Source organism: Hesperophylax consimilis, chromosome 8 (genome assembly GCF_061612785.1).
Source record: "Hesperophylax consimilis isolate HC1 chromosome 8, BYU_Hcon_1.0, whole genome shotgun sequence".
Lineage (NCBI taxonomy): Eukaryota > Metazoa > Arthropoda > Insecta > Trichoptera > Limnephilidae > Hesperophylax > Hesperophylax consimilis.
This window is the reverse complement of record NC_142843.1, coordinates 12,523,939-12,549,023: the sequence shown is the minus strand read 5'-3', so window position 1 is coordinate 12,549,023 and position 25,085 is coordinate 12,523,939. Positions and strand designations below refer to the sequence as shown.

At 35.4% G+C, this 25,085-nt stretch overlaps 1 protein-coding gene across 1 annotated transcript in view; it reads right to left on the bottom strand.

Annotated features, from left to right (window-relative positions):
* Nucleotides 1-25,085, bottom strand: part of ssh (Protein phosphatase Slingshot) — a 309,427-nt gene that overhangs the window by 6,235 nt on the left and 278,107 nt on the right. The window contains exon 6 of the mRNA XM_089634891.1: nt 2,047-2,241. Coding sequence (XP_089491017.1) covers nt 2,047-2,241 — 195 coding nt within the window. The remainder of the gene's footprint in view (nt 1-2,046; nt 2,242-25,085) is intronic.

The following is a 25,085-nucleotide window of genomic DNA, read 5'->3' as shown; positions in this document are numbered from 1 at the left end:
GCGTGCCACTCGTTGAGGCAGGAGCGCTCCGACTGGATCCTCTGTTCATAGTAGCTCACCCAGCTGTTCAATGTAATTGACAAGCCTCATGAGGGAACAAGGAATGAAAGGCAGAACTCACTTGTTTCGCACGGAATCGGGGGAGGGGGGACGACGCGACTCGATGCAGTCCATGGCGTGCCACTCGTTGAGGCAGGAGCGCTCCGACTGGATCCTCTGTTCATAGTAGCTCACCCAGCTGTTCAATGTAATTGACAAGCCTCATGAGGGAACAAGGAATGAAAGGCAGAACTCACTTGTTTCGCACGGAATCGGGGGAGGGGGGACGACGCGACTCGATGCAGTCCATGGCGTGCCACTCGTTGAGGCAGGAGCGCTCCGACTGGATCCTCTGTTCATAGTAGCTCACCCAGCTGTTCAATGTAATTGACAAGCCTCATGAGGGAACAAGGAATGAAAGGCAGAACTCACTTGTTTCGCACGGAATCGGGGGAGGGGGGACGACGCGACTCGATGCAGTCCATGGCGTGCCACTCGTTGAGGCAGGAGCGCTCCGACTGGATCCTCTGTTCATAGTAGCTCACCCAGCTGTTCAATGTAATTGACAAGCCTCATGAGGGAACAAGGAATGAAAGGCAGAACTCACTTGTTTCGCACGGAATCGGGGGAGGGGGGACGACGCGACTCGATGCAGTCCATGGCGTGCCACTCGTTGAGGCAGGAGCGCTCCGACTGGATCCTCTGTTCATAGTAGCTCACCCAGCTGTTCAATGTAATTGACAAGCCTCATGAGGGAACAAGGAATGAAAGGCAGAACTCACTTGTTTCGCACGGAATCGGGGGAGGGGGGACGACGCGACTCGATGCAGTCCATGGCGTGCCACTCGTTGAGGCAGGAGCGCTCCGACTGGATCCTCTGTTCATAGTAGCTCACCCAGCTGTTCAATGTAATTGACAAGCCTCATGAGGGAACAAGGAATGAAAGGCAGAACTCACTTGTTTCGCACGGAATCGGGGGAGGGGGGACGACGCGACTCGATGCAGTCCATGGCGTGCCACTCGTTGAGGCAGGAGCACTCCGACTGGATCCTCTGTTCATAGTAGCTCACCCAGCTGTCCAATGTAATTGACAAGCCTCATGAGGGAACAAGGAATGAAAGGCAGAACTCACTTGTTTCGCACGGAATCGGGGGAGGGGGGACGACGCGACTCGATGCAGTCCATGGCGTGCCACTCGTTGAGGCAGGAGCGCTCCGACTGGATCCTCTGTTCATAGTAGCTCACCCAGCTGTTCAATGTAATTGACAAGCCTCATGAGAGGACAAGGAATGAAAGGCAGAACTCACTTGTTTCGCACGGAATCGGGGGAGGGGGGACGACGCGACTCGATGCAGTCCATGGCGTGCCACTCGTTGAGGCAGGAGCACTCCGACTGGATCCTCTGTTCATAGTAGCTCACCCAGCTGTCCAATGTAATTGACAAGCCTCATGAGGGAACAAGGAATGAAAGGCAGAACTCACTTGTTTCGCACGGAATCGGGGGAGGGGGGACGACGCGACTCGATGCAGTCCATGGCGTGCCACTCGTTGAGGCAGGAGCGCTCCGACTGGATCCTCTGTTCATAGTAGCTCACCCAGCTGTTCAATGTAATTGACAAGCCTCATGAGAGGACAAGGAATGAAAGGCAGAACTCACTTGTTTCGCACGGAATCGGGGGAGGGGGGACGACGCGACTCGATGCAGTCCATGGCGTGCCACTCGTTGAGGCAGGAGCGCTCCGACTGGATCCTCTGTTCATAGTAGCTCACCCAGCTGTTCAATGTAATTGACAAGCCTCATGAGAGGACAAGGAATGAAAGGCAGAACTCACTTGTTTCGCACGGAATCGGGGGAGGGGGGACGACGCGACTCGATGCAGTCCATGGCGTGCCACTCGTTGAGGCAGGAGCGCTCCGACTGGATCCTCTGTTCATAGTAGCTCACCCAGCTGTTCAATGTAATTGACAAGCCTCATGAGAGGACAAGGAATGAAAGGCAGAACTCACTTGTTTCGCACGGAATCGGGGGAGGGGGGACGACGCGACTCGATGCAGTCCATGGCGTGCCACTCGTTGAGGCAGGAGCGCTCCGACTGGATCCTCTGCTCATAGTAGCTCACCCAGCTGTGGCTGCTGCCGCCCAGGAAGTAGTTCCTCTCGCGCGCCTGGCAGCTCACGCGGTGAAGCGTCTGCAGCGCTGACCTGGACACAAACAAACATATTACCGTTAGACAACTTCATTACATTATCATCATACATACCTTCTATGGATATTGGAACATCCAGTGTTTTGATTCAGACGTAGCTGTGCCAGGAGAGACCGGCCCAGGCAATAAACCTACGTAAGGCAAGATGGGATACCAGGAGAAAGGCCTTTTATCCAACAAATATGAAACATACCTAATTAGGTATTTCAAAATTAAGATTTAACAGAGCTATAAATTTTTACTCGGAAAAAGATTATATTTTGTATACCTACATTTTTTGAGTTTTTTTCAAGATTGTAAGTTATGTTATATTATTATATTTATCTTAACTGGTCAAAGGTTGGTTAAATAGCTACACAAGATAATAATCAACAACCTGCGATTAAACATTTGTATTGGTACTCAAGCATACCTGATTTTCCTAGAATATCTAAAGGACTGACGTCATACAAACATAAGCAGAAATATTTTAATTCCAGAAATATTTTTATTTATCCCGGGTAAATATATAATACATACTTAGAAATAGTAATCAATAAACTCGCCCGTAACGAAGACAGAAAATACGACACGTTTATACGATATAGATTATATATGTAAGTTTTTAGATTCTCACGGCCAAAAGCATTTTTGTTGTTTGTTTTTGGGGTGTTATGCCGTGTTGCGCTAACTCCTTCTTTAGCCGACGTTTCGGACAGCGTTGCAGTGTCCATCATCAGGGCAGATCCGGTAGATCCGAAGATGTGTAAATTTTGGTTGTCGAGGCGTCGGCTAAAGAAGGAGTTAGCGCAACACGGCATAACACCCCAAAAACAAACAACAAAAATAGATTATACATTTTTAAGAACATTCAAACATACCCAATTACACGCACTAAATCCAACACAGAGGTCGTTAGAGGCAGAAGAGTAATATTATACAAAAATACTGTTCCGTTTTTCAACAGACTCTAATGATAAAATTCCGAGAATATCGTGCTTTAAAATGTATATTTAACAAGTCAATTACCATAGAGGCTTGCTAAATATTCAACATCTATGAGAAGAAGCCGAGTAACATTATTAGAAGTATGACTGACTATCCTTCAGTTTTTTTTCCGTACTTGTAAAAAACAATTCAATAAATAATGCCTCATCATAACTCAACGGAAAAAGTCTCTTGAGAATTTATTATTATTAATCAATATGCAATCGCGTAGCAAGCAGAAGGAATAAGGATTAATAAGGAATACATTGCGATCTCGATCCAATGACATATACACATATATATCGCAATAACTTCTTGTTGCGATCTTCGCACTTCTAAATCCGAATGACTAACAGTTATTATTATTTGTATAGAATTACGATAAATAGTTGCATGAATTTTGAAGTTCAACTAACGTTTTTCATGATATATAAAATGTTACACCGAACGATACGAAAATAAAATTTAGGAAAACCAGCGCAAATTTTATAATTTTCTGTCTTGAATTTTACGAAACATGTCATATTGTACGATAACTACTCGCAAAGTAAACTTTTTTAAATATTCATTTTGTTCCCATCGTTAAAAAGATACTATTGTGTTTGCTATAGTCATAGTGCCAATATGGACAAATTGAATTGCATATTCCATTCATGTAGCTGGGGATTAACTATTATCATTTTGTAATTTTTAATGCACTAATGTAATTTATTAAGACTCGTTTTATGAAAAAGTTTTAAATAAATAAATAAAACTACTCGACCGATTTCGCAGCAGATTTCAAAGGTTGTACTTATTAGTGCGAGGAGTGTTTAGAGAGTGGTTTCAATAGTAGAAGAAGTTGGGGACGTTATGGCCCGCCAAGGAAGACATGGCACAAAATAAGAATTTAGCATTAGCGAAGCATTGCCGGGTCGCTAGTAATGAATAAAAATGGAACTACCAATAAAATTAAAAATCACCCGCCATGTTGTGGCGGGTAAATAATACTAAAAAAATGTATTTACTGTACAAATTGTTTTGCATAAACAAAATAATATAATTATATTAATAACATGACTTTTTTTCTTACTTGGGCTAACTCGAGTTGGTATATTTAAATTCGGAGCTGTCGATAGGCGATACATACGCCCTTTTCTAAGCGGGTCTGAGTATTCTATGCCCATATCTTCGAGAAGAATATATTCTAAACTACATAAAATACCCTGGTGACCTTTAAATACATTGCTTTCGCATTTGAATTGGATCATTCCTCACATAAAAGTGACAGCTTATGCAGACATCTTGGTAAAGCGATTTTGGCTTCAAGCAAGCATCCTTTAACTTGTATACACATACACAATTCTTTAATCATACAAGTGGTTTCGCTAACGCCAGATGCCGTATATTATAAGTCTTATATTATTCATAATTATTATTTCATTAAGTGGACTCGTGAGCCTTGAACACGCAAACTGGAAAGGCAGTTGACAAAGTTCAGGTGTTAAGCTAAGTAAACGGATATTATTATTTATGCACACTTCTCGAACAATTCATATAAATAAAGCCTGCGTTTATCACTGTCGGCACTCGTTACGTGGATTGCGAGCGTGATACCTGCCTATTACACCCGGTTCAATCGTGTTACAAATACTTTTACCAGTGTCAGAGGAAGGGAAAAAAGCAAAAGGCCTCAGACAGCGGTAGCAGGGTGTATCATAAAACAGCTAGTATTTACTCAGAGCTGGTAAAAGAGCGGACAAATTGAGTACACCAAATCTGAAGGTTGTTTAAATCTATCGGCCAAGATAAGGTTTGAAAACAGAGGTTAGTTTTTTAGTACGAAAAACACTCTTAAATAATTTTCCCGTACCTTTCCAGTTTTTATTAAATATTATGTAGTCACTATTTTTGAAGTGAAACTTCTTTAGGCGCGTAATGAATTTTCTGGGACGGAGTAAAACCGAGTCAGGATCGACACGAAAATGCGGGTACCCCCACCACCGCTCACCGTTCACTGTCCCTCTCTCACCATATGCGCTTGTTGAGGTGGGGGAGCCGCTCACGAACGTTCTCTCCCGACACGGGACAACAATCGATGCAGTTTTTGCACGATTCATTAAGGATTTAAGTGCTCATGTATATATCTCGCACTTTAGTTACCATAACCCAATTATCACGACATTAGGAAATGATATTCATGAAATTGACAATGAAAATGGCACATGATTGGTAAATTGTCATTGTAATTTCTTTGTAATTTTTAATTGTAATATTGTTATTTATGTAATATTGTATACTTGTGAATAAATTGAAAATTTTTGGAACTATACATTAATCGAACGTCATTCATCTATAAGAAAATATTAGAAAAAGCAAATCCATGCTTCGTCGTTGAATTATTTAACCTCTAATTTTCAAACTAACCTAAGAGAGAAAATAGAGATGATGAAATGAAAATAGAGAGAGAGGAATACTAGAAGTTTCACTTCTGTCTTGCGTAGGCTTGACACACCCACTTTTTTTAACATTACACTGCAATTAAATTTAAAAAAAAAACGTTTTAAAAAAGGGGTTAGTTTTTTAGTACGAAAAACAATTTTCCAGTACGCTTCTATTTTTCTATTATTAAATATTATGTAGTTACTATTTTTTAACACTGCAATTAAATAAAAAAAAAACAAGCCCCTTTAAAGACGAGGGGAAAATATTAACGCAACTTTAACCGTTCCTGAAAGTGTTCAAAAATTGTCACCCGTAGGTACATAGAATACTTTTTTTTATATAGCATTCTGAGAGTCACGGTTAGACATGTATTGAGAGGCAAGGTAAATATTATATTATTTGACAATACGGACGTGAATACGCAGCCCGGCGGAAAAAAGATAAGAAAATCAATAATTATGTATTAGTGACTCTATCTTTGTTTAAGAGCCATTTAACAAAGATGCACGGCCACCCCAATTCTTTTTTATTTTTATTATCAATATAAGGTTTTTTTACAGGTTTTTTTTTTCGATGTCTGTCTCACTAGGATAAACCTGTGTCGAGACAGTCTTTGATAATATCTTGTGGGTTGTGGTTAGCTCTAATAACCACAACCTTACCAGATAAGGCATATCGGTGATAGCTTCGTTGTAAGTTGTGACCTCTATCTCTTTCTCATAAACGACGCATGTAGCAGAGGCATGCAAATCAAAGCTCTTATTTAATAACGCATACAAGTGATCAATAAGCGACTTTTAAAAAAATATTTATATTTACATTGACTTGATAAAACTCTTGATAAAATGATAAAACTCTTTTTTTCTTTTGTATTACCTATATTTTACTTGAATTCTTGTTGTACGTATGTATTTATACTATCTATGGAATGTGTGGGATTGCACTATCCTCCCCACATTCTGGAATAAGGGCCATTATTATTATTAATGCAATATGCTGTTATATTATGAAAAATGGTCCCATAGAACCGAACATTTGATAAAATCACCAGAAGACACACAAAATACGAAAATTGAGTAAATTAAAATCATGAAGTAACAAAATGAGTAAAGGTAAAATGATAATAATTCCAGACCGGTTGCGATTCGCGCATTGATATAATTGAGTCGGACCGCTACAGAAGTTTTCTACGACGCGGAATACTACGAGGGCGCGCAGCGATATGAATCAATGGATCCCAGCTTCATCAACGTGGAGCGGTAGATTTAACGATTGGTCATGTTTCGAAATACGACATGCATAATAACGGCGGGTAAAATGTCAACCAGCGAGATGGTAATGCTGGAAGGACAACGGTATGGAGAAACAGTTATTGCGGAATGGTCCCGTTCACATCCTGCATTGCCAAAGGAGGAAAATGTCGCTCGGCCCGAGCGGAAAACCTCAAGGATATAACCGGTTCGGAAAGTGACAGATGGAAACTTTTTCCAGATATTAAAGGCGGGAATGTACATGTCAAAATGTGGTTAGATCTAACTTGCAACGAAGATTCAATTCGAAGCACAATGCATACACACGCAAGCAATAGATATGATTAATACCAAAAGTAGGTAAGTCCGAATAAATAAACCATCGTTCAAAGTAAGGCTGATTAATAAAAAATGTTTTATTAACTCCCTTTTTTATAACAAATAGAGATAATGATATTCCCACTGGGTTCCCGTGCTTAGGATTTCATTTACATATTAAAATATGATAATACGGATTACGTGAAGCAATTATGAATATATACATGATGTTACTGAAATAATTATAGATATAAAATGTGGTGTTATTTAGTGCAGTTGTGTGTTGTGTTTCGATTTCAGTCTGTATTTGGTGTCACTATATTTTCTATTTCTGATCTCCCTATGTTTTGTTAATTCTTAAATAAATAATATTTGGCTAATTTATATAGCGCCGTTTTCGTGAGAAATCACCTCAAGGGTGAAGAGGGTCAAAATGTTATTACTATTTATTATAGTGGTGTTTTAACTCTCTCCTGAATATTTGCATAAAATGTGCGTAGAAGGTATTCATAGCAGGTCGACTAAATTCCTTTCGAGAGAAGTGAGATCATGCTTTCAAGGTGCAACTAACAAATAATAGTAATTTGAGGATCTATCAGCCAGATTTGAATGAATATTTAACCTAACCTGATTATTATCAATATAAACACTGTATTCATTAAACTGCTTTTCATCTTACCTACTGACAATTTGTACAAATTTACTTACGAGGTTTACATATATTATCTAGCAGCGACACTTAATTAACAAACCTTTGTATTATTCGGCCGGTTGGTTGCATTCGCACGGGACTGGTTGACGTCAAAATAAAAACGAACACAATGAGATATTATTAAAATATTAGCGACCGCATTGAGCCTTATAATTATAAGTTTATCGGTAAAGCGTGGAAAACGAAATGACGAAAGAATTGAACCGGTATTACACAACGTACGTAAATAAGAAATATAACTAGGCAACCTAGATTCATACTAGATAGTAGTATAAAAAATAAATCTGATCTGTCATTTGGACATGACAGCTTTTATAATAATAACGTGTAATGAAAAAAAACTTCACTAAGTATTATATTTATTTCGTAAATTGAACTCGCAGTCAGTCCGCATAAAGTCGGACATGTAAGACCGGGTTATCCATCATGTCAACGGATATCAAAGATATTATTTGACGGATGTATATATTTTTTTAAGTCGAGGTAAATTCACAATACATTATTTCAAACTAAATTTAATTACCTACCTCGGAGTATTAAACTTTCAACAGAAGAGCTTGGCAGCTACAAAGTTTGCCACGTTTTAGTACAGAGATCAATTACGAGTCAGACCGATAAATTAATAGATCATCTTCAACAAAGGATTCAAAATAATCGTGATCTAATGTTTTACCACGGGAAAAATACAATGCATAGGTTACCTGTATTTATTATACGACTCACGGATCTAAGTGGAATAGATATAAAAGTGGTCTACGTCCTAAACCTTGCGTCATTCTTCTCTCCCTATGTACGTACAAGGACACTACAAGGCGGTAGTAGATATTATGACAATAATAAATATATACTTTCAAATTGTTTATTTATTCAGGCCGCAAAGGCTTTTACATGTATACAATGTTTAAGGTAATAACCTAGTATGCATTTGAGAAATAATATTATGAAATTTCATAACAATTGTGTTTGAACGGTATCCCAAATGACATGGTTTAACACGCCGGGCAATCAAGATCACCCACTAATACATATTATCGTTGGCACTTTCTCTCATTTCTTTAATATATATGCATATCGACAGTGAAAGGGCAGTTTGGGAAAAACAATTACCTCAAGGACACATGACTGCCAAATGAACCAAAAAAACTTTAATCCAAACTGAAATTACAACATACCACCTGTAACTAAGGAATGAATTTTCCAAGTCGATATTGTTGAATGTTGATCATCATAACAAAACAGAGCACGTAGCACATTCTGGAGTATATTCTTCTGAAAATGGCAAGGAGCGTAAGTCATATGTCGAATTGTAAAAACCAGGCGGTTCCCAAAGAAATAAAGCGCGCGTCATTATGATGCTGGGACGACTCCCATAAAAGAACTTACCTACGATTCGCGCAGCACTTGCTAGTCTGCTTTTATTTATTATCGCTTCAAGCAGAAACAAGACACCGTTAAGCGAGTTACGAGAAAAGAAAGAGAAAACACCATCGAGATACCGATTGAAGCGGTATTCTGCATCTCGGTCGTCAGGTTTGACGACCCTGCGTCTGAGGCTATGCCCATAATACGGGAGACTTGCGTCATCAAACCAGGTAAGGCCCGGACACACGACATGACAATCAACTAGCCGGCTACCGCAACCAAAGGTGCTAACTTAAGTAATGAGCGGTAAAACAAAACTTTTAAATGATAAGTCCCTTTTTGTTAGCTAATTTTGTTTTACTTTCTTATTTCCTCGCAGCGCTTGCTGATTCGGAGCTCAATTAGTTGAATGGCCGAACAAGAAGATAGACACTTAACAAAACACGCGTTAACAGATACAATACAAAATATAGTGACACATGGGTGGATTGCCTCTTTTTGTTCGGTTGATCTAATTTATTGCCGATGAAGTTAACGTCCGTTATGCGGGGATCATCGGGCGTGAGAGTTTTGTGACTGGATCTGTTGCCATATTTCCCGCCTGAATTTGTCGCACCATTTTGGGGGAGACGGGTCGGCGTGTATTATGGGGCATAATAATTGCGCAGAAAAAAAAAACATTTAGACCGACCCTGCCGACCTAGTATTGGCCTAAAGCCTAAACGATCCGGTTAGTCAGAAAACTTTACGTATTTGGGCTGCCGCGCGGAGGTTGAAAATTGCCTTGGCAAATTATTTGAATACTGAAGACTTCCATTTGCTGTGTTTTAATTATTTCTTAGAACATTGCTTAATTAGAAAAATAACTTTGCTGGAACGTACTACCTATATACTTGCTTGTATCTGAGTTCAAAGTCGGCAGCGGTCTTGATCATTTCTCAGTATTAACGGGGATAGTTTTTTTTTTTAATTTCAACGAATTTTCTAAAATTAATTCAACATGTTAAAATTTGTTGTAATTTTTAATACGTTTTAAATAAATATTTTTTAATCTGCGCTATTCGAGGTTTTGTTACATCGCGCGTTTGTTCTGTTTTTGTATAATCCATAACATAAGGGGTCGAAGAATGAAAGACCTACCGGCCGCGGAATGGATGTCTTTTTGGCGCTGCAGTTCTGGACCTTGTACAGACTTCCAGATTATCATGTCAGCACTATCCAGCCTTTCACACAACTTCAAAAAAAATATGAACTGTATCTGAAAAAAATTAACTACGCAGCCTCCCTATATGTATATTATTGTATTGAATGTGTGCCTTTGACCCGGTTGCTAAAGGAGTCGTAAAAACTATGAACACCTCTCCCAATAAGCAGTGATATTGATAATAATTAATCACTCGGGCGTTTTGAATAGATAATCAATATAAATGATTAATTATTGTTTTAAGACTCGAGAACTCGTCGCAAGATGCGGCTTGACAGACAAAGGCTATAGTTATAAGGCTTGTGAAGATTGAAAAATTTTCGATGCATTTTCCTGCCAAATAGTTGAAGGAATATTTCGTAGGATCAAATACCATTTTTGATGATTGACATATTATATTTTAGAAAGTCTCTATATTTTAACGTGCATTGCGCTAATCAAAATATATTATCCAGTAGCCCATCAAAACAAGGCTCAATATTTAAATTCATAAATAATATTTAGATCTATTAATAATAATAAAACCAGCATTATATTAGCGCATTTTCAAGTGCGCCATTCAGTCGCATGTTGACATATCGTCTTATACATATTTAAAATTCACGCTGCGTGCATTTTAAATAAATAAATGTTTAGGGGCATGAATGACATGTAACATGTAAGCAAATGTATTTTTCCATATTACCAAAGGAACAGTTATACTAATTTGCTTGGGGCCCTCTCATAATGCAAATCGTTTCGACGGGGAAAGGTAATTAATAATCGAAAGAACAATGTCCGTAATATACCGATGTTTTCTAAACACTCTCATTGTTATTTAAATGACATAATTCTGACATTAACCAAATAATAGAGAGTTAATAATTTAATTACCTAGTAACTCATCAACTAAACAGTAATAAGAATGGATACGCTATAAATTATAAATGCATGACATAAACATTTATACAACAGTAGAGATGTAATTATTAGTGAACATGGCATTTCTTCAAGAGTGGTTGGTTACCTTCGAGTAGACACGGCAATACTTCGCAGTAAGGAATTATGCAAACTTCAGGGAAATGATTTCAGCGAGGAAAAAATAGTATAGAATAATTCCAAGAGCGCATTATCAAGCACAATGCGTACTGATATGGTAGAAAATAACGATTGGCAGTTGGTGTTATCCCTCAAACAATTATTATGTTGCACGAAAACCGCGTTTCAGAGACACCCAGAAATAATATTGTAAATGTTCTGACCACATAAAAGCTTATTTAATGATAAGAGGAGTTCTGAGTAGGGATTAGTGTGCTTTGGTAATTAGAACTTTACCAAAACATGCTCCAGATATGAACTGCTTTTCTTGGTATAAACCATTACCATCCGAAGTAAATTCCAGGGTATGTATTTAGTAAATAGTTTTGCAGGACTCGTTTCAACAATTTTGTTGATATTTTATAAGATATTCAACTTTGATTGAAAACTCTGATGCATAAATATTATAGTTGTTTAAAAGGAATCATTATTTTTCAAAGCCATCTAAATGTTATCAGTACCCATTAATTTTTTTTTTGACAGAGTGAGATCGTTTGTTTGGCTTATTTGATTTCTTTTATTTGGCGTTTATGTGGTGACAACACAATGCAAAATATCCTTGCTGACAAGGAAGGTTGTACGAAAAACTACAAAATTAAAACAAAACAAAATAGATACAGTACTTGCTTTAGAAAAAAATCTCAAAGTTCAAACCAAATCAAAATTTAAATCTCAATCAGTAATTTAATAATAAAAAATATCTATATTTTAAAGCTAACTTCAAACGTGGTGCGCCCACAAGTAAACGCCTTCCACTACCAATGATTTTATACCTTTAAAAGTTCAAATATCAAATAGTTGTGATGAAATAATTTGGCATTGTCAGTGTATAAAACGACATATGCTCCGATCTTTAGTTGCAGAAAACTATGACTGTTTATGGATGTTTTGTTGACCGTTTATTCCTAGAAATCGCTCTTTAGGAGTAAAAAGTATTCGATCATGAAGCGGTCTTCAATCATTGTGCCGAGGCCTTCGCATAGTTCGCAACGCGCGGACTGATTCACCGCCGATATGACCATACAAGGCGAGAGCTTCGACGTAAACGGAGAAAGTGCTATTCAAATTTTATTTAAAACGGACTTTATGCATCGCGTTGGGAGTGCATCTTCATCAAACACAAGTTTGTAGAATGCGTAGGATCACGAAAAAATAAATAAAAGGTAAGGTTGTACTGAATAAGCGAGAAAACTGTGGGGAATACTAATTTATATGCACTTTTTTCATTCACGGAAAACAAAGAGTCTTGCATTAATATTATTATCTTATCGAAAAAGCAGACGTACTGTATGTATGTCTCAAAAAACTCGCAAACAATGAGTTTTGGCGTCATGAATTTTAGTCAGATTTTACTGTCTGGAATTTCCTGGCCAAAGCAATTATAAAATCAGCTCGCAACCTCATTTCCATCATGAGCGATGGAGGTTTTTTACGCTGTTATAATAAAAAAATTAAAACTGTTATAATTAAAAAAATAGCGTTGAAATTCGGGCAAAGCCGAGGTTTCACTGTGACCGGACGACTGGCTTTTTACCCTTGTCCAATTAACGATACATGTGTATATTTGTACTGTTCGTACTATGGCAGGAGCCGGGGTTAAAGCGTTTAGGTATTTTTAATCAATTCAACCATATAAGGGCCGAAGATTGAGAAATGTACTGGCTAAAGGAAGGCTATGTCTGTGGTACTGTCCTGCAGCACTAGCTTGTGTATCAAGATTGTGACACCCAGCCTGTCCACCATAAGATAATTGTTTTGGCTGATCAAGATAACCGAGAAAGAAAACAAAGAAAATTTATATTGAGATCTGACTAACCAGCTGCAACAATGTGCCAAGTCATACAACTATGAACTTTGAAGCAATTAAGACTTATTTTGAAAATAAATAAGCAAACAATGCTACTTACTCGACCAGCATGCCCATGCCTGCCGTTGGCGAAATACTCAGAGGGAAATCTGCGCACATAAAGAGGATCAATGCCGTAGCAATCACTGACGGACTACAGTCACCGCATCACAGTAAATGCAGTGAAGAGTCCCGTCAAGACCACACAATAGGGCATTTGATGGATCAACAATGTCAATGACGACAATATCAACAATCATTGGTCATGGCTTCTAGGCTTCCACGGAGCTCTCGCACACAGGACGCTTTTAGCAGGAGACGAAAAGCGCGGGTGCAGTGGAACAACAGGAGCGACTATTTGATATACAACACTTCGAGGGCACCAAACACTGAATTGAGTTAATCTTACAGAATTCAAACACTGAACTGTTTAATCCGAAGAGCAAATGCGCACTCGCTCTCGAGGATATGCGCAACACCCAAAATGAGAGAACGTCTCCTTGGGTGCAGATTGTTTGCACAAGATTCTTTAAACACACAGATCTTCTGAAGCACTGATTTATATTGCGAGCGATAGATGATCACAGACAAAAAATGAGAAAACACGCGTTGATCACAATGTCAAGTTGGCTCAGACTCGTGTCGGTTTGTTGGTTGGTCGGTGTTGTTGGTTAAGGAGGGCCCCCGCCAGTGTTGCTCGGAGTGGGTTCGTTTCGCGACTGGCGTATGAGCTCGCTGGCCTTATTGGGGCCCGGGGACACGTGGGCGCGAAGAGGGGAGGGGGGAGGTGGGTGCAGATCGGATGCAGGTGTCGATATGGTTTTATTCGATTGATCCATAATGATGATGGGCTCGCAGCATCATGGGAGATGTGCAAGGAGATAACGATGTTTCAAGCTACCATTGCCTGCCTCCGAGACAGCGAAATAAGACAGAAAATCAATATGGGAAATCTGTTGCTTTGTTTTGAAAAAATGAATCATGCACTACGCAAATTTCATTTGGGCATTGTTCGTATTACTTTATCGCTTGTTACACGCAGCTGTACTATGGTCAATGGAAACCTTGCTTCTGTGAAGTTTGAAGACTGATTGAGTTTGAGTTTGATTTTTCACAGTCAATATTACGAATTCCTAGCTCTAGAGAAATAATGCCCATACCCAATAAAAGACTCAAGCATGGACGTACCCACTTGTCGTTAAGTCAAGAGTGGGTTATTCGCGTTTACATTAAAAACACGTTTAAGGAAAATTATCTTACATAACGCCGGACAAACCACAAGGCGTTTGAGTCACTAACAGTCGTCTACAACATAGAAACATGAATACTATTAATGTGTTCAGTAAATAGACATCCACATAGTCCGCACACCTCCAAAACAATCGTATTTATTTTATTGATTTTTATTTTATTTTATTGATTTATTGTGAAAAACAGTATAATCCATTTACATTTCACAAATAACAGTTTATAAATTACAGCTTATAATAAGTAAGTACATACATTTATTTGCATGGGTTTTTATTTTATTGATTTATTGTGAAAAACAGTATAATCCATTTACATTTCACAAATAACAGTTTATAAATTACAGCTTATAATAAGTAAGTACATACATTTATTTGCATGGGTAAGTACATCAATACTATCTGATTAACCAGATTTGTTAAATAGTATGCTTATTGCCGTCTTAAATTCTCTTTGGTTCAAATTGAAAATGTCAATCACAGAAGAAATGTGATTTAACAAAGTAGTTATTCTCCCCAAAGGCATGATCATTGGTAGGTTGGTCCTGCCCCTTGGAAAAATAAATAATCTGTGCTGTCTAGCTCTGATGAAATTATCAGGGACATAAAAAGAAATTCGTTCCAGAATATCTGGATTGCAAATGTGCCCATTTAGCAGCTTGTGCGCCACTAACACCATTGCAATATTTCTCCTAACGTCTAGACGTTCTATCCCCAGCATTCCGGCAAGAAAATCAGAGGGATACAATAAAGGGTAATAACCGAACTCTCGCATGTAGAGGTATCGCATAAACTATATCGTATAAATATTGCAAGAACACCTGGATATTGAATTGAAAAAAATGTATCTAAACTAAAACTGTAAACTGAATGTGTTCAACGTCATGCGCTCTGACGTCATCATCTCTTGTTCGAGATAAATGTCTTGACTACGTCTAGTTAGGAAAAAAAATATAACAAAACAAACGCATGACGTAATATTATGGGTCTCTGAGTGAGCTCGGAAAGCTTGCCACTAACAAACCTAAGTCATTGGCAATGTAAATGGTAAATGACGTCCATATTAGCTTTACCTAACATTTTGTATTACACGTTACAGTATGAATGTTTGAGTTGCTAATAAGTCGAATAAAAAAAAAAGAAAATAACAACAAAAGGAAATTGCAAAACGTACAATAATATTTTTTTACATCATGACTTTATTTTTGTTGTTTCTACTACAAACTCGTCGTAATGCGCTTTCTTTTTAGTGATCTATTCAACAACAAGATGTCAATTGATGAATAAAATACAGAAATAATGAAAGAAAACATTCATGTGCATATGTGGTTTGGGAGACAAAGAATAAAATAAATATATAAAAAACAAAGTATGAATAAACAGCAGAATGCAGGAAAATCGCATTAAATATGTTCGTTTTTTTTGGTTCGGGGAAATAATGAAATGAAATAAGGAAATGCGTCATTATCAAAGCAACCCCGCGATTTACAACAACAAAAAACAAAAATTAGAATAACATTTTAATAAAAAAATGTTTATGTAAGCAAAAAATATTATTTTTCATAATATGGCGCCACAAATTTTCACAAAACAATTACAATACACAATCATTATGTATCAGATCTACCATAAGTATTTGTAAGCGTTATGGATAAAATAAATGGTTGGCAAGACGAGCAACTTATCATAAAAACATAACTTTTCGAAGCCATGTTGGAAGTTGGGTGATTGCAAAACACCGAAAACCGCAGTGTTTCATTCGCTTATCACATCCGGGCGGCCATCACTCTTGAAGCCACTAATGGAGACCGTTCTGCGGTAGCCACACTTTGGCTTCCTTGTTAGAAAAAAGCTAAATGAACATTGCTTTTGTCGGGACAAAGAAAGTGGAATTGCTCCACTGAGTGTACCGTGTCAATAATAAAATAGGTTAACATTTTTGTATGTATTTACAAGGTACAAATCTTACGCAAACAAATTAAGATGAAAGTGTACTAGAAACCTCTCAGCGAGAAGAACGATTTTAATGTTTATTTATTTAACTGATTTGAGCTTTAAATTTAAGGGTCAGCACTCAAAAATGGCGCTAAACCCCAAAATGTGTTAAATTTGTAATACAAGCTTACTACAAAGAATTTAAAAGATTACAGTATAAATTGTAATCACTAAATCAATTGTAGTATTTGACCGGTCTGTGGCTGAGTTGGCATCGCGTCTGGTTCCCAACAAGGCGTAGTGTGTTTAATTCTTCAGCTGGCTAATTCCTCCATCACGAAACAAGCAACATTTTCCGCTTACTGTGATGGTAGTAGGAGGTTTTCAAATATTGTCAGGTTATTCGTGACCTGGGAATGTTTGTCTTTCTTTAAAAAAATAATAAAAAAATCTTGTATTGCAAATTTACAAAGTTCGTATTTTTGCGTGCAGAATCCTGAAAAGGGTTATTGCAGCGGTCGGGTTTTGAACTCGGAACCAACGACTGCTCTAACCAACGACACGCCATTGTTTTCATTATTATATAACGTAGTTTTTTAATTTTGTCCTCCACCTTTTACTGCAAATTTCAAAATGAACAAGTTCTCAACACTAAATCGCAGCAAGATGGTATCGGGTAACTGTAATTCCTCCGCTTTGTTGTAAACTGTTGACTTACATTATTTATTTTAATATTTATACAAAAAAATGCGATAATATTCCATAGAAACAAATTTTTGTAGTACAGTATTTGCATTTCTGACCAATTCAATAATAAACAATAAACGTATCGCGAATACATAGCAACGATCGCATTATTTGACGATGTTTACTGAATATGTTTACTAACAATGTCGGCGAATAAATAGAGCACGCCAAAAATAGGTTTACGGTATCGATTGAATTGAATTTTGTTCATAATTAGAATGAGCAATGGGTTTGAGGAAATTTGTTAGTCATTTCCTGGTTTGATAGTAAACCAAATTAAAACCCAGTCCCTATAAGAATATTATTATTTACATCATCTTCACACACACGTAATGATAATCGGTCGTTCTAATGTCGTCCCACTTCTTATAATATAAGTTATACAGCAGCTACGAATATATAAGTTATACATTTGTACTTTGCACATTTTAAATAACCTCTTAGGGTCTTAATGTTTAACCCTTAAATGCATGATTTATTTATTTTACTGGAAAAAAATATATTTTGTAGATATTTACATGCATATGCAAGGAAATATAAAGAATTTTATTTTTTTGTAATTTTTTGAACAATTTACGTATGAAAAAAAAATTAAAAACCTAAAAAAAATTCTCAAAACTAATAAAAGTACCGGAAAAATACGAGTTATTACATATAAGTATTGTATTATTGTATCTACTTACCTAAGAAAATCAAAATAATAACAGCAAAACAAAACTGTAATTCTAACCTCCAACCAATTTTCGAGAATCTTCACTTTGTTAAAGAAAAAGTGACATTTGACATTGACGAAAGAAAAAAAAGGTGATGCCACTCGATAAAATATATTACCGTGAACTTGATAATTCTAAAACGGCATGCATTAAGTGTACACCAAAGAGTTAAAGGTGGTTTGAACGGTATGTTGCAGTTTTGCAACAGTATGCATTTAAGGGTTAAATAATATATCTAGGTATATAATATTAGTTTTGATTCGTTATTTCATTGCTGCTATAATTTTACTTTGTTGATCTATTGGTTGGTGGTTGCAATCGGAAGTTATAAATCATCACTAATCGGTTGTTTTAAGTATCCAGGTTAAGTTTTCAATTGATAATAATAATTAAAACACTAATCTTTATATTGACATTTTTGTGAAATATTTCTAGATCTAGGCGTTGTGCAACACAAGAACATGACTTTAAAGTACTCACATAGAATAAATAAACAAACTGGTATTACATTATCATAATGAAAATGTCGCGGGGTGTGAATTGTGAGAGGGGAGAAAAAATCAAAATTACACATCAGTGCAAAAAAATTTATTTAATAATAAAATTTAGGCAAAATAATATATGATATGAGTAATGTTTAAGTTTTAGAAATGATTCCGGATAACACTTACGCAGCTAGAAGTTTTATATATTTTATATATAAAACTTCATATAAAATATTTATTATTATAAAAAAAAAATTATATTGTTGTCTGCAGGTACCTACAATGTAATTGTAGGAAATCAGTTTTCAAGTTAGGCTCATCAGAAGAGCGGCTCCGTGTTGTGAAAGGCAATGTTGGCCGGCAGGTGGCTTATAAGGAAACTTCTCCCAACCTCTTCCCACGTCCGTCCGCCAAAATCTACACCGCGCTAACTGCAAACACGAGCCGAATTACCGGAAAGAAAAACATTGCTAAATCGAGAAAGTACTACTGATCAGTGATCACAGATAATTTGGCAAGAAAATTGGGTGAATTTTCCGTACTACGCTCACTAATACGCACACATTACTTAAATAACGCTTAGTGTCAACTTAATTACTACTTAGAAACAACTATTTACGGCGAGGAAGATGGAACATACATGCATTCAAGTTTCAATACAAGTAAATACTTAATTAAAACACCAACGCGATAATTTCCCGTGTTCCGACGCCATGTTTCATTATGATATTGTATGACAATCAATGCAAATAAAATAAGTCTCCGAGTATAATACTGTAATAAGTACTGTAAATCTCTTTGTCATTAAGGCGGTAGTTATAGGCCTTAGTCGTAAGTCACTAGAAATAAGTCTTAGATGTAAATCACTAGTTATTATGAATCCTAGTTGTAAGCCAGCTGTATTTATTATTTAATAAATATATTTGTACAGCGCGCACTTGAGGAAAATTTGCACGAAAATGGCGCTATATAATTTAGCCAAATATTGTTATTAAAATTAATTATCAATAGATGTAATAAAATTTTAAAAAGAACCCGAGCTTAGAATCTAATAAAATATTTTGTTTCTTGGTTTGGGTTTTTTAACTAATTTCTGGGTATTTAAATAGGAGCGGTATCTTCCGACAAACTATACATCATACTAACAAGATTAAAAATGGCGATAATTATAGCGACAAATTTATTTCCCCATACTCACAAACCTATTTTTTTTTTTTTTTTTTTTTTTTTTTTTTATAAATTTAATTTAGATTAAATTTGATAATATTATTATTAAGTTCTGCAAGTGTTTTAGTTTTTTATTATTGTGACAGCTGTTTCGGCTTACAAGGCCATTTTCAAACTGTGGTTAGTCCACATTGAGACGACGTTTTTATACTATTTCAAATTTAAATTTTGAAGGTGCATACATTGATTTATTACTGGTTACACCGATGACATGATCTATTGTTGGTTAAACCAATCTATGTTTTCCCCTCAGTAAATGGTAATGGGTTCTTAATTATTTACTAATGACTTTATTGCTATGAATTATTTGGGTGCATTATACTGCTTGGGTTTTGTGAAAATACTAAGAAGTGGTGAGTAAATTATTTTCCGTACTTTATTAATTAGTGTTAAATTTGGGTCATTCGTTCGTTTATTGATTTCTAATTGTTCAAGTAAATTTAATCTAATGCCCTTTTTTTCTATATGCAATGGTTTAGGACCCTTGTTGTTAAGTGGGGTATGATTATTCACCAAGAGATGTTCTGCGAATTTTGAGGATGTGTTTTTATTATTATAACATCGTATATGTTCTTGGAATCTAGTTGAGAATGCCCTCCCCGTTTGTCCGATGTAAGTGGCGTTACAATCGGCGTGGTCACATTTTAATTCATATATGCCACTGTTGTTGAGTATAGGGATTTTACTTTTAGAGTTTTTAAGGCTTGTTCCTAAATTATTGTTTGTTCGAAAAGCTATATTTAAACCACATTTTTTAATTTCTTTTGCAATTTTTTCAGATATTGGGCCGAGGAATTCGAGACATGCAAATTTTTCTATATTTTTGTTATTTACCGGATATATTAAATTGATTTTATTTTTATATTTCTTATTTTTTATTATTTTTTCAATGTTATTTGCCTCATAGCCGTTATTAATCGCGATCGTTTTTATCGTTTCCTTTTCTTTTACATAAGCTTTATTGTCTAAGGGAATGTTAATGAGTCTATGTACCATTGAATGGTACGCTGATAATTTATGAGACCAAGGATGATTTGAATTTGAATTTTTTACAGATACAACAACTTAATTACTACTTAGAAACAACTATTTACGGCGAGGAAGATGGAACATACATGCATTCAAGTTTCAATACAAGTAAATACTTAATTAAAACACCAACGCGATAATTTCCCGTGTTCCGACGCCATGTTTCATTATGATATTGTATGACAATCAATGCAAATAAAATAAGTCTCCGAGTATAATACTGTAATAAGTACTGTAAATCTCTTTGTCATTAAGGCGGTAGTTATAGGCCTTAGTCGTAAGTCACTAGAAATAAGTCTTAGATGTAAATCACTAGTTATTATGAATCCTAGTTGTAAGCCAGCTGTATTTATTATTTAATAAATATATTTGTACAGCGCGCACTTGAGGAAAATTTGCACGAAAATGGCGCTATATAATTTAGCCAAATATTGTTATTAAAATTAATTATCAATAGATGTAATAAAATTTTAAAAAGAACCCGAGCTTAGAATCTAATAAAATATTTTGTTTCTTGGTTTGGGTTTTTTAACTAATTTCTGGGTATTTAAATAGGAGCGGTATCTTCCGACAAACTATACATCATACTAACAAGATTAAAAATGGCGATAATTATAGCGACAAATTTATTTCCCCATACTCACAAACCTATTTTTTTTTTTTTTTTTTTTTTTTTTTTTTATAAATTTAATTTAGATTAAATTTGATAATATTATTATTAAGTTCTGCAAGTGTTTTAGTTTTTTATTATTGTGACAGCTGTTTCGGCTTACAAGGCCATTTTCAAACTGTGGTTAGTCCACATTGAGACGACGTTTTTATACTATTTCAAATTTAAATTTTGAAGGTGCATACATTGATTTATTACTGGTTACACCGATGACATGATCTATTGTTGGTTAAACCAATCTATGTTTTCCCCTCAGTAAATGGTAATGGGTTCTTAATTATTTACTAATGACTTTATTGCTATGAATTATTTGGGTGCATTATACTGCTTGGGTTTTGTGAAAATACTAAGAAGTGGTGAGTAAATTATTTTCCGTACTTTATTAATTAGTGTTAAATTTGGGTCATTCGTTCGTTTATTGATTTCTAATTGTTCAAGTAAATTTAATCTAATGCCCTTTTTTTCTATATGCAATGGTTTAGGACCCTTGTTGTTAAGTGGGGTATGATTATTCACCAAGAGATGTTCTGCGAATTTTGAGGATGTGTTTTTATTATTATAACATCGTATATGTTCTTGGAATCTAGTTGAGAATGCCCTCCCCGTTTGTCCGATGTAAGTGGCGTTACAATCGGCGTGGTCACATTTTAATTCATATATGCCACTGTTGTTGAGTATAGGGATTTTACTTTTAGAGTTTTTAAGGCTTGTTCCTAAATTATTGTTTGTTCGAAAAGCTATATTTAAACCACATTTTTTAATTTCTTTTGCAATTTTTTCAGATATTGGGCCGAGGAATTCGAGACATGCAAATTTTTCTATATTTTTGTTATTTACCGGATATATTAAATTGATTTTATTTTTATATTTCTTATTTTTTATTATTTTTTCAATGTTATTTGCCTCATAGCCGTTATTAATCGCGATCGTTTTTATCGTTTCCTTTTCTTTTACATAAGCTTTATTGTCTAAGGGAATGTTAATGAGTCTATGTACCATTGAATGGTACGCTGATAATTTATGAGACCAAGGATGATTTGAATTTGAATTTTTTACAGATACAACAATAAATTCAAATTCAAATCATCCTTGGTCTCATAAATTATCAGCGTACCATTCAATGGTACATAGACTCATTAACATTCCCTTAGACAATAAAGCTTATGTAAAAGAAAAGGAAACGATAAAAACGATCGCGATTAATAACGGCTATGAGGCAAATAACATTGAAAAAATAATAAAAAATAAGAAATATAAAAATAAAATCAATTTAATATATCCGGTAAATAACAAAAATATAGAAAAATTTGCATGTCTCGAATTCCTCGGCCCAATATCTGAAAAAATTGCAAAAGAAATTAAAAAATGTGGTTTAAATATAGCTTTTCGAACAAACAATAATTTAGGAACAAGCCTTAAAAACTCTAAAAGTAAAATCCCTATACTCAACAACAGTGGCATATATGAATTAAAATGTGACCACGCCGATTGTAACGCCACTTACATCGGACAAACGGGGAGGGCATTCTCAACTAGATTCCAAGAACATATACGATGTTATAATAATAAAAACACATCCTCAAAATTCGCAGAACATCTCTTGGTGAATAATCATACCCCACTTAACAACAAGGGTCCTAAACCATTGCATATAGAAAAAAAGGGCATTAGATTAAATTTACTTGAACAATTAGAAATCAATAAACGAACGAATGACCCAAATTTAACACTAATTAATAAAGTACGGAAAATAATTTACTCACCACTTCTTAGTATTTTCACAAAACCCAAGCAGTATAATGCACCCAAATAATTCATAGCAATAAAGTCATTAGTAAATAATTAAGAACCCATTACCATTTACTGAGGGGAAAACATAGATTGGTTTAACCAACAATAGATCATGTCATCGGTGTAACCAGTAATAAATCAATGTATGCACCTTCAAAATTTAAATTTGAAATAGTATAAAAACGTCGTCTCAATGTGGACTAACCACAGTTTGAAAATGGCCTTGTAAGCCGAAACAGCTGTCACAATAATAAAAAACTAAAACACTTGCAGAACTTAATAATAATATTATCAAATTTAATCTAAATTAAATTTATAAAAAAATTAAATGGAGTTCTACGAATTAAACACAAAAACAATAAATACTCACAAACCTAGTTTTATTATGGTGGTACATCCGATGTATAAAATTAGATGAAAAAATTACTATATTTTCTGTAAATTATTTTATGTGAATAAATATTTAAAAAAAGTTTTTATCACCCAGACATATCTAAAAAGTTAATTCTTGTAAATAATTACGTTGAAACTAAGTATTATTTCAATAATTTTGAAGTAAGTGGACGATAATTTTACCGAATATAGCAAAAAACAGTTAATAACAGAGAACACAAATTTACTGATTAACTTATTATGGAGCTTTAACCTTTTCATATCTCAATTAATGATTGTTTTTTTAGTTTTATTAACTTCAATGGACTTAGTTATGAAATATTGATATCTCAAATTCTCAGAAAACGAAAAAATAAGGCAGAGTTGTGTTGCGATCCATCTCTTTTCCTACACTATAAATTGTGGGAAAAGAGATGGATTCTCCCTTCGAGGAAAAGGTGTGATGGTTAGATCGTTTCCAATATATGTAGCTACGATAACGTACCAACTTGTATTGGAAAAAAATCTAATCGGTCAAGAAAGAGTTCGAGTCGTCACTAAAAAATATTGTGTACAAAATACGGATATACTATCTGGCCGGTTGAGAAAGAGTTAAAAGTGTTATTAAAAATCACTGCGTACACGATATTACGTAGTTCACAATGATCGTTTGTAATTTCAGTGACCCGATAATGATTACGAAATTGGCCATTTAATATGAATACAAAGATTAATGAAGGGGTATAATGTCAAAGGTAAAATAATGATGTAGTCTTGTAGTTAGCAGTACAAAAAAATAATTGATTAATGATCTGAGTAGTGTTTTTATTAATTAGATCTTGTGAAACGTGTTATTAAATATATATATACAAATATTGCCCTTGCCGAGGTAGCTTTACTTTTAGTGGGATAATTTATTAGGTACCAGCTTTATTTGAAAAGTCAATTTATAATTCGCTCTTACGCAAGTGCAATTATTTTTACTGCATCGCGGCAGTTTCGAGTCGTCAAGTTTGTATAGAACCTTTCAGTTAATGATAATTAACTGGCTTTTGTCCGTGTGTAATGAATGCTCGTTCGCGTGCGACCTTCGGAGTAACTGAACATACGAACAGTGTAAAATGGTTGGAACCAGCGCCGAATCTGCGAGGGGCAAGTGGAACATGTACCGGAGTGGAAAAATTAAAAAGAAGCAATGAAATTCTTGTAACTTTCCTACAATACGCAAAAATGCATATAATCCGTTGTCATATCTTTACATCCTAAAATGCAAGTATTGAAATATAATTCTCATGAAAATATGATTTTTAATTGTTTATTGTTGGTTTTATTTGCTGTTTCTAGATAGAAATAATACTGTTAATATAATTTTCAAACTACCATAATGTTTATCAATGCTGTAACTCTAGCTCTAACTAACAAAACAATGCGAGTCATACGTGGATACTGAATTGTTCTTAAAAA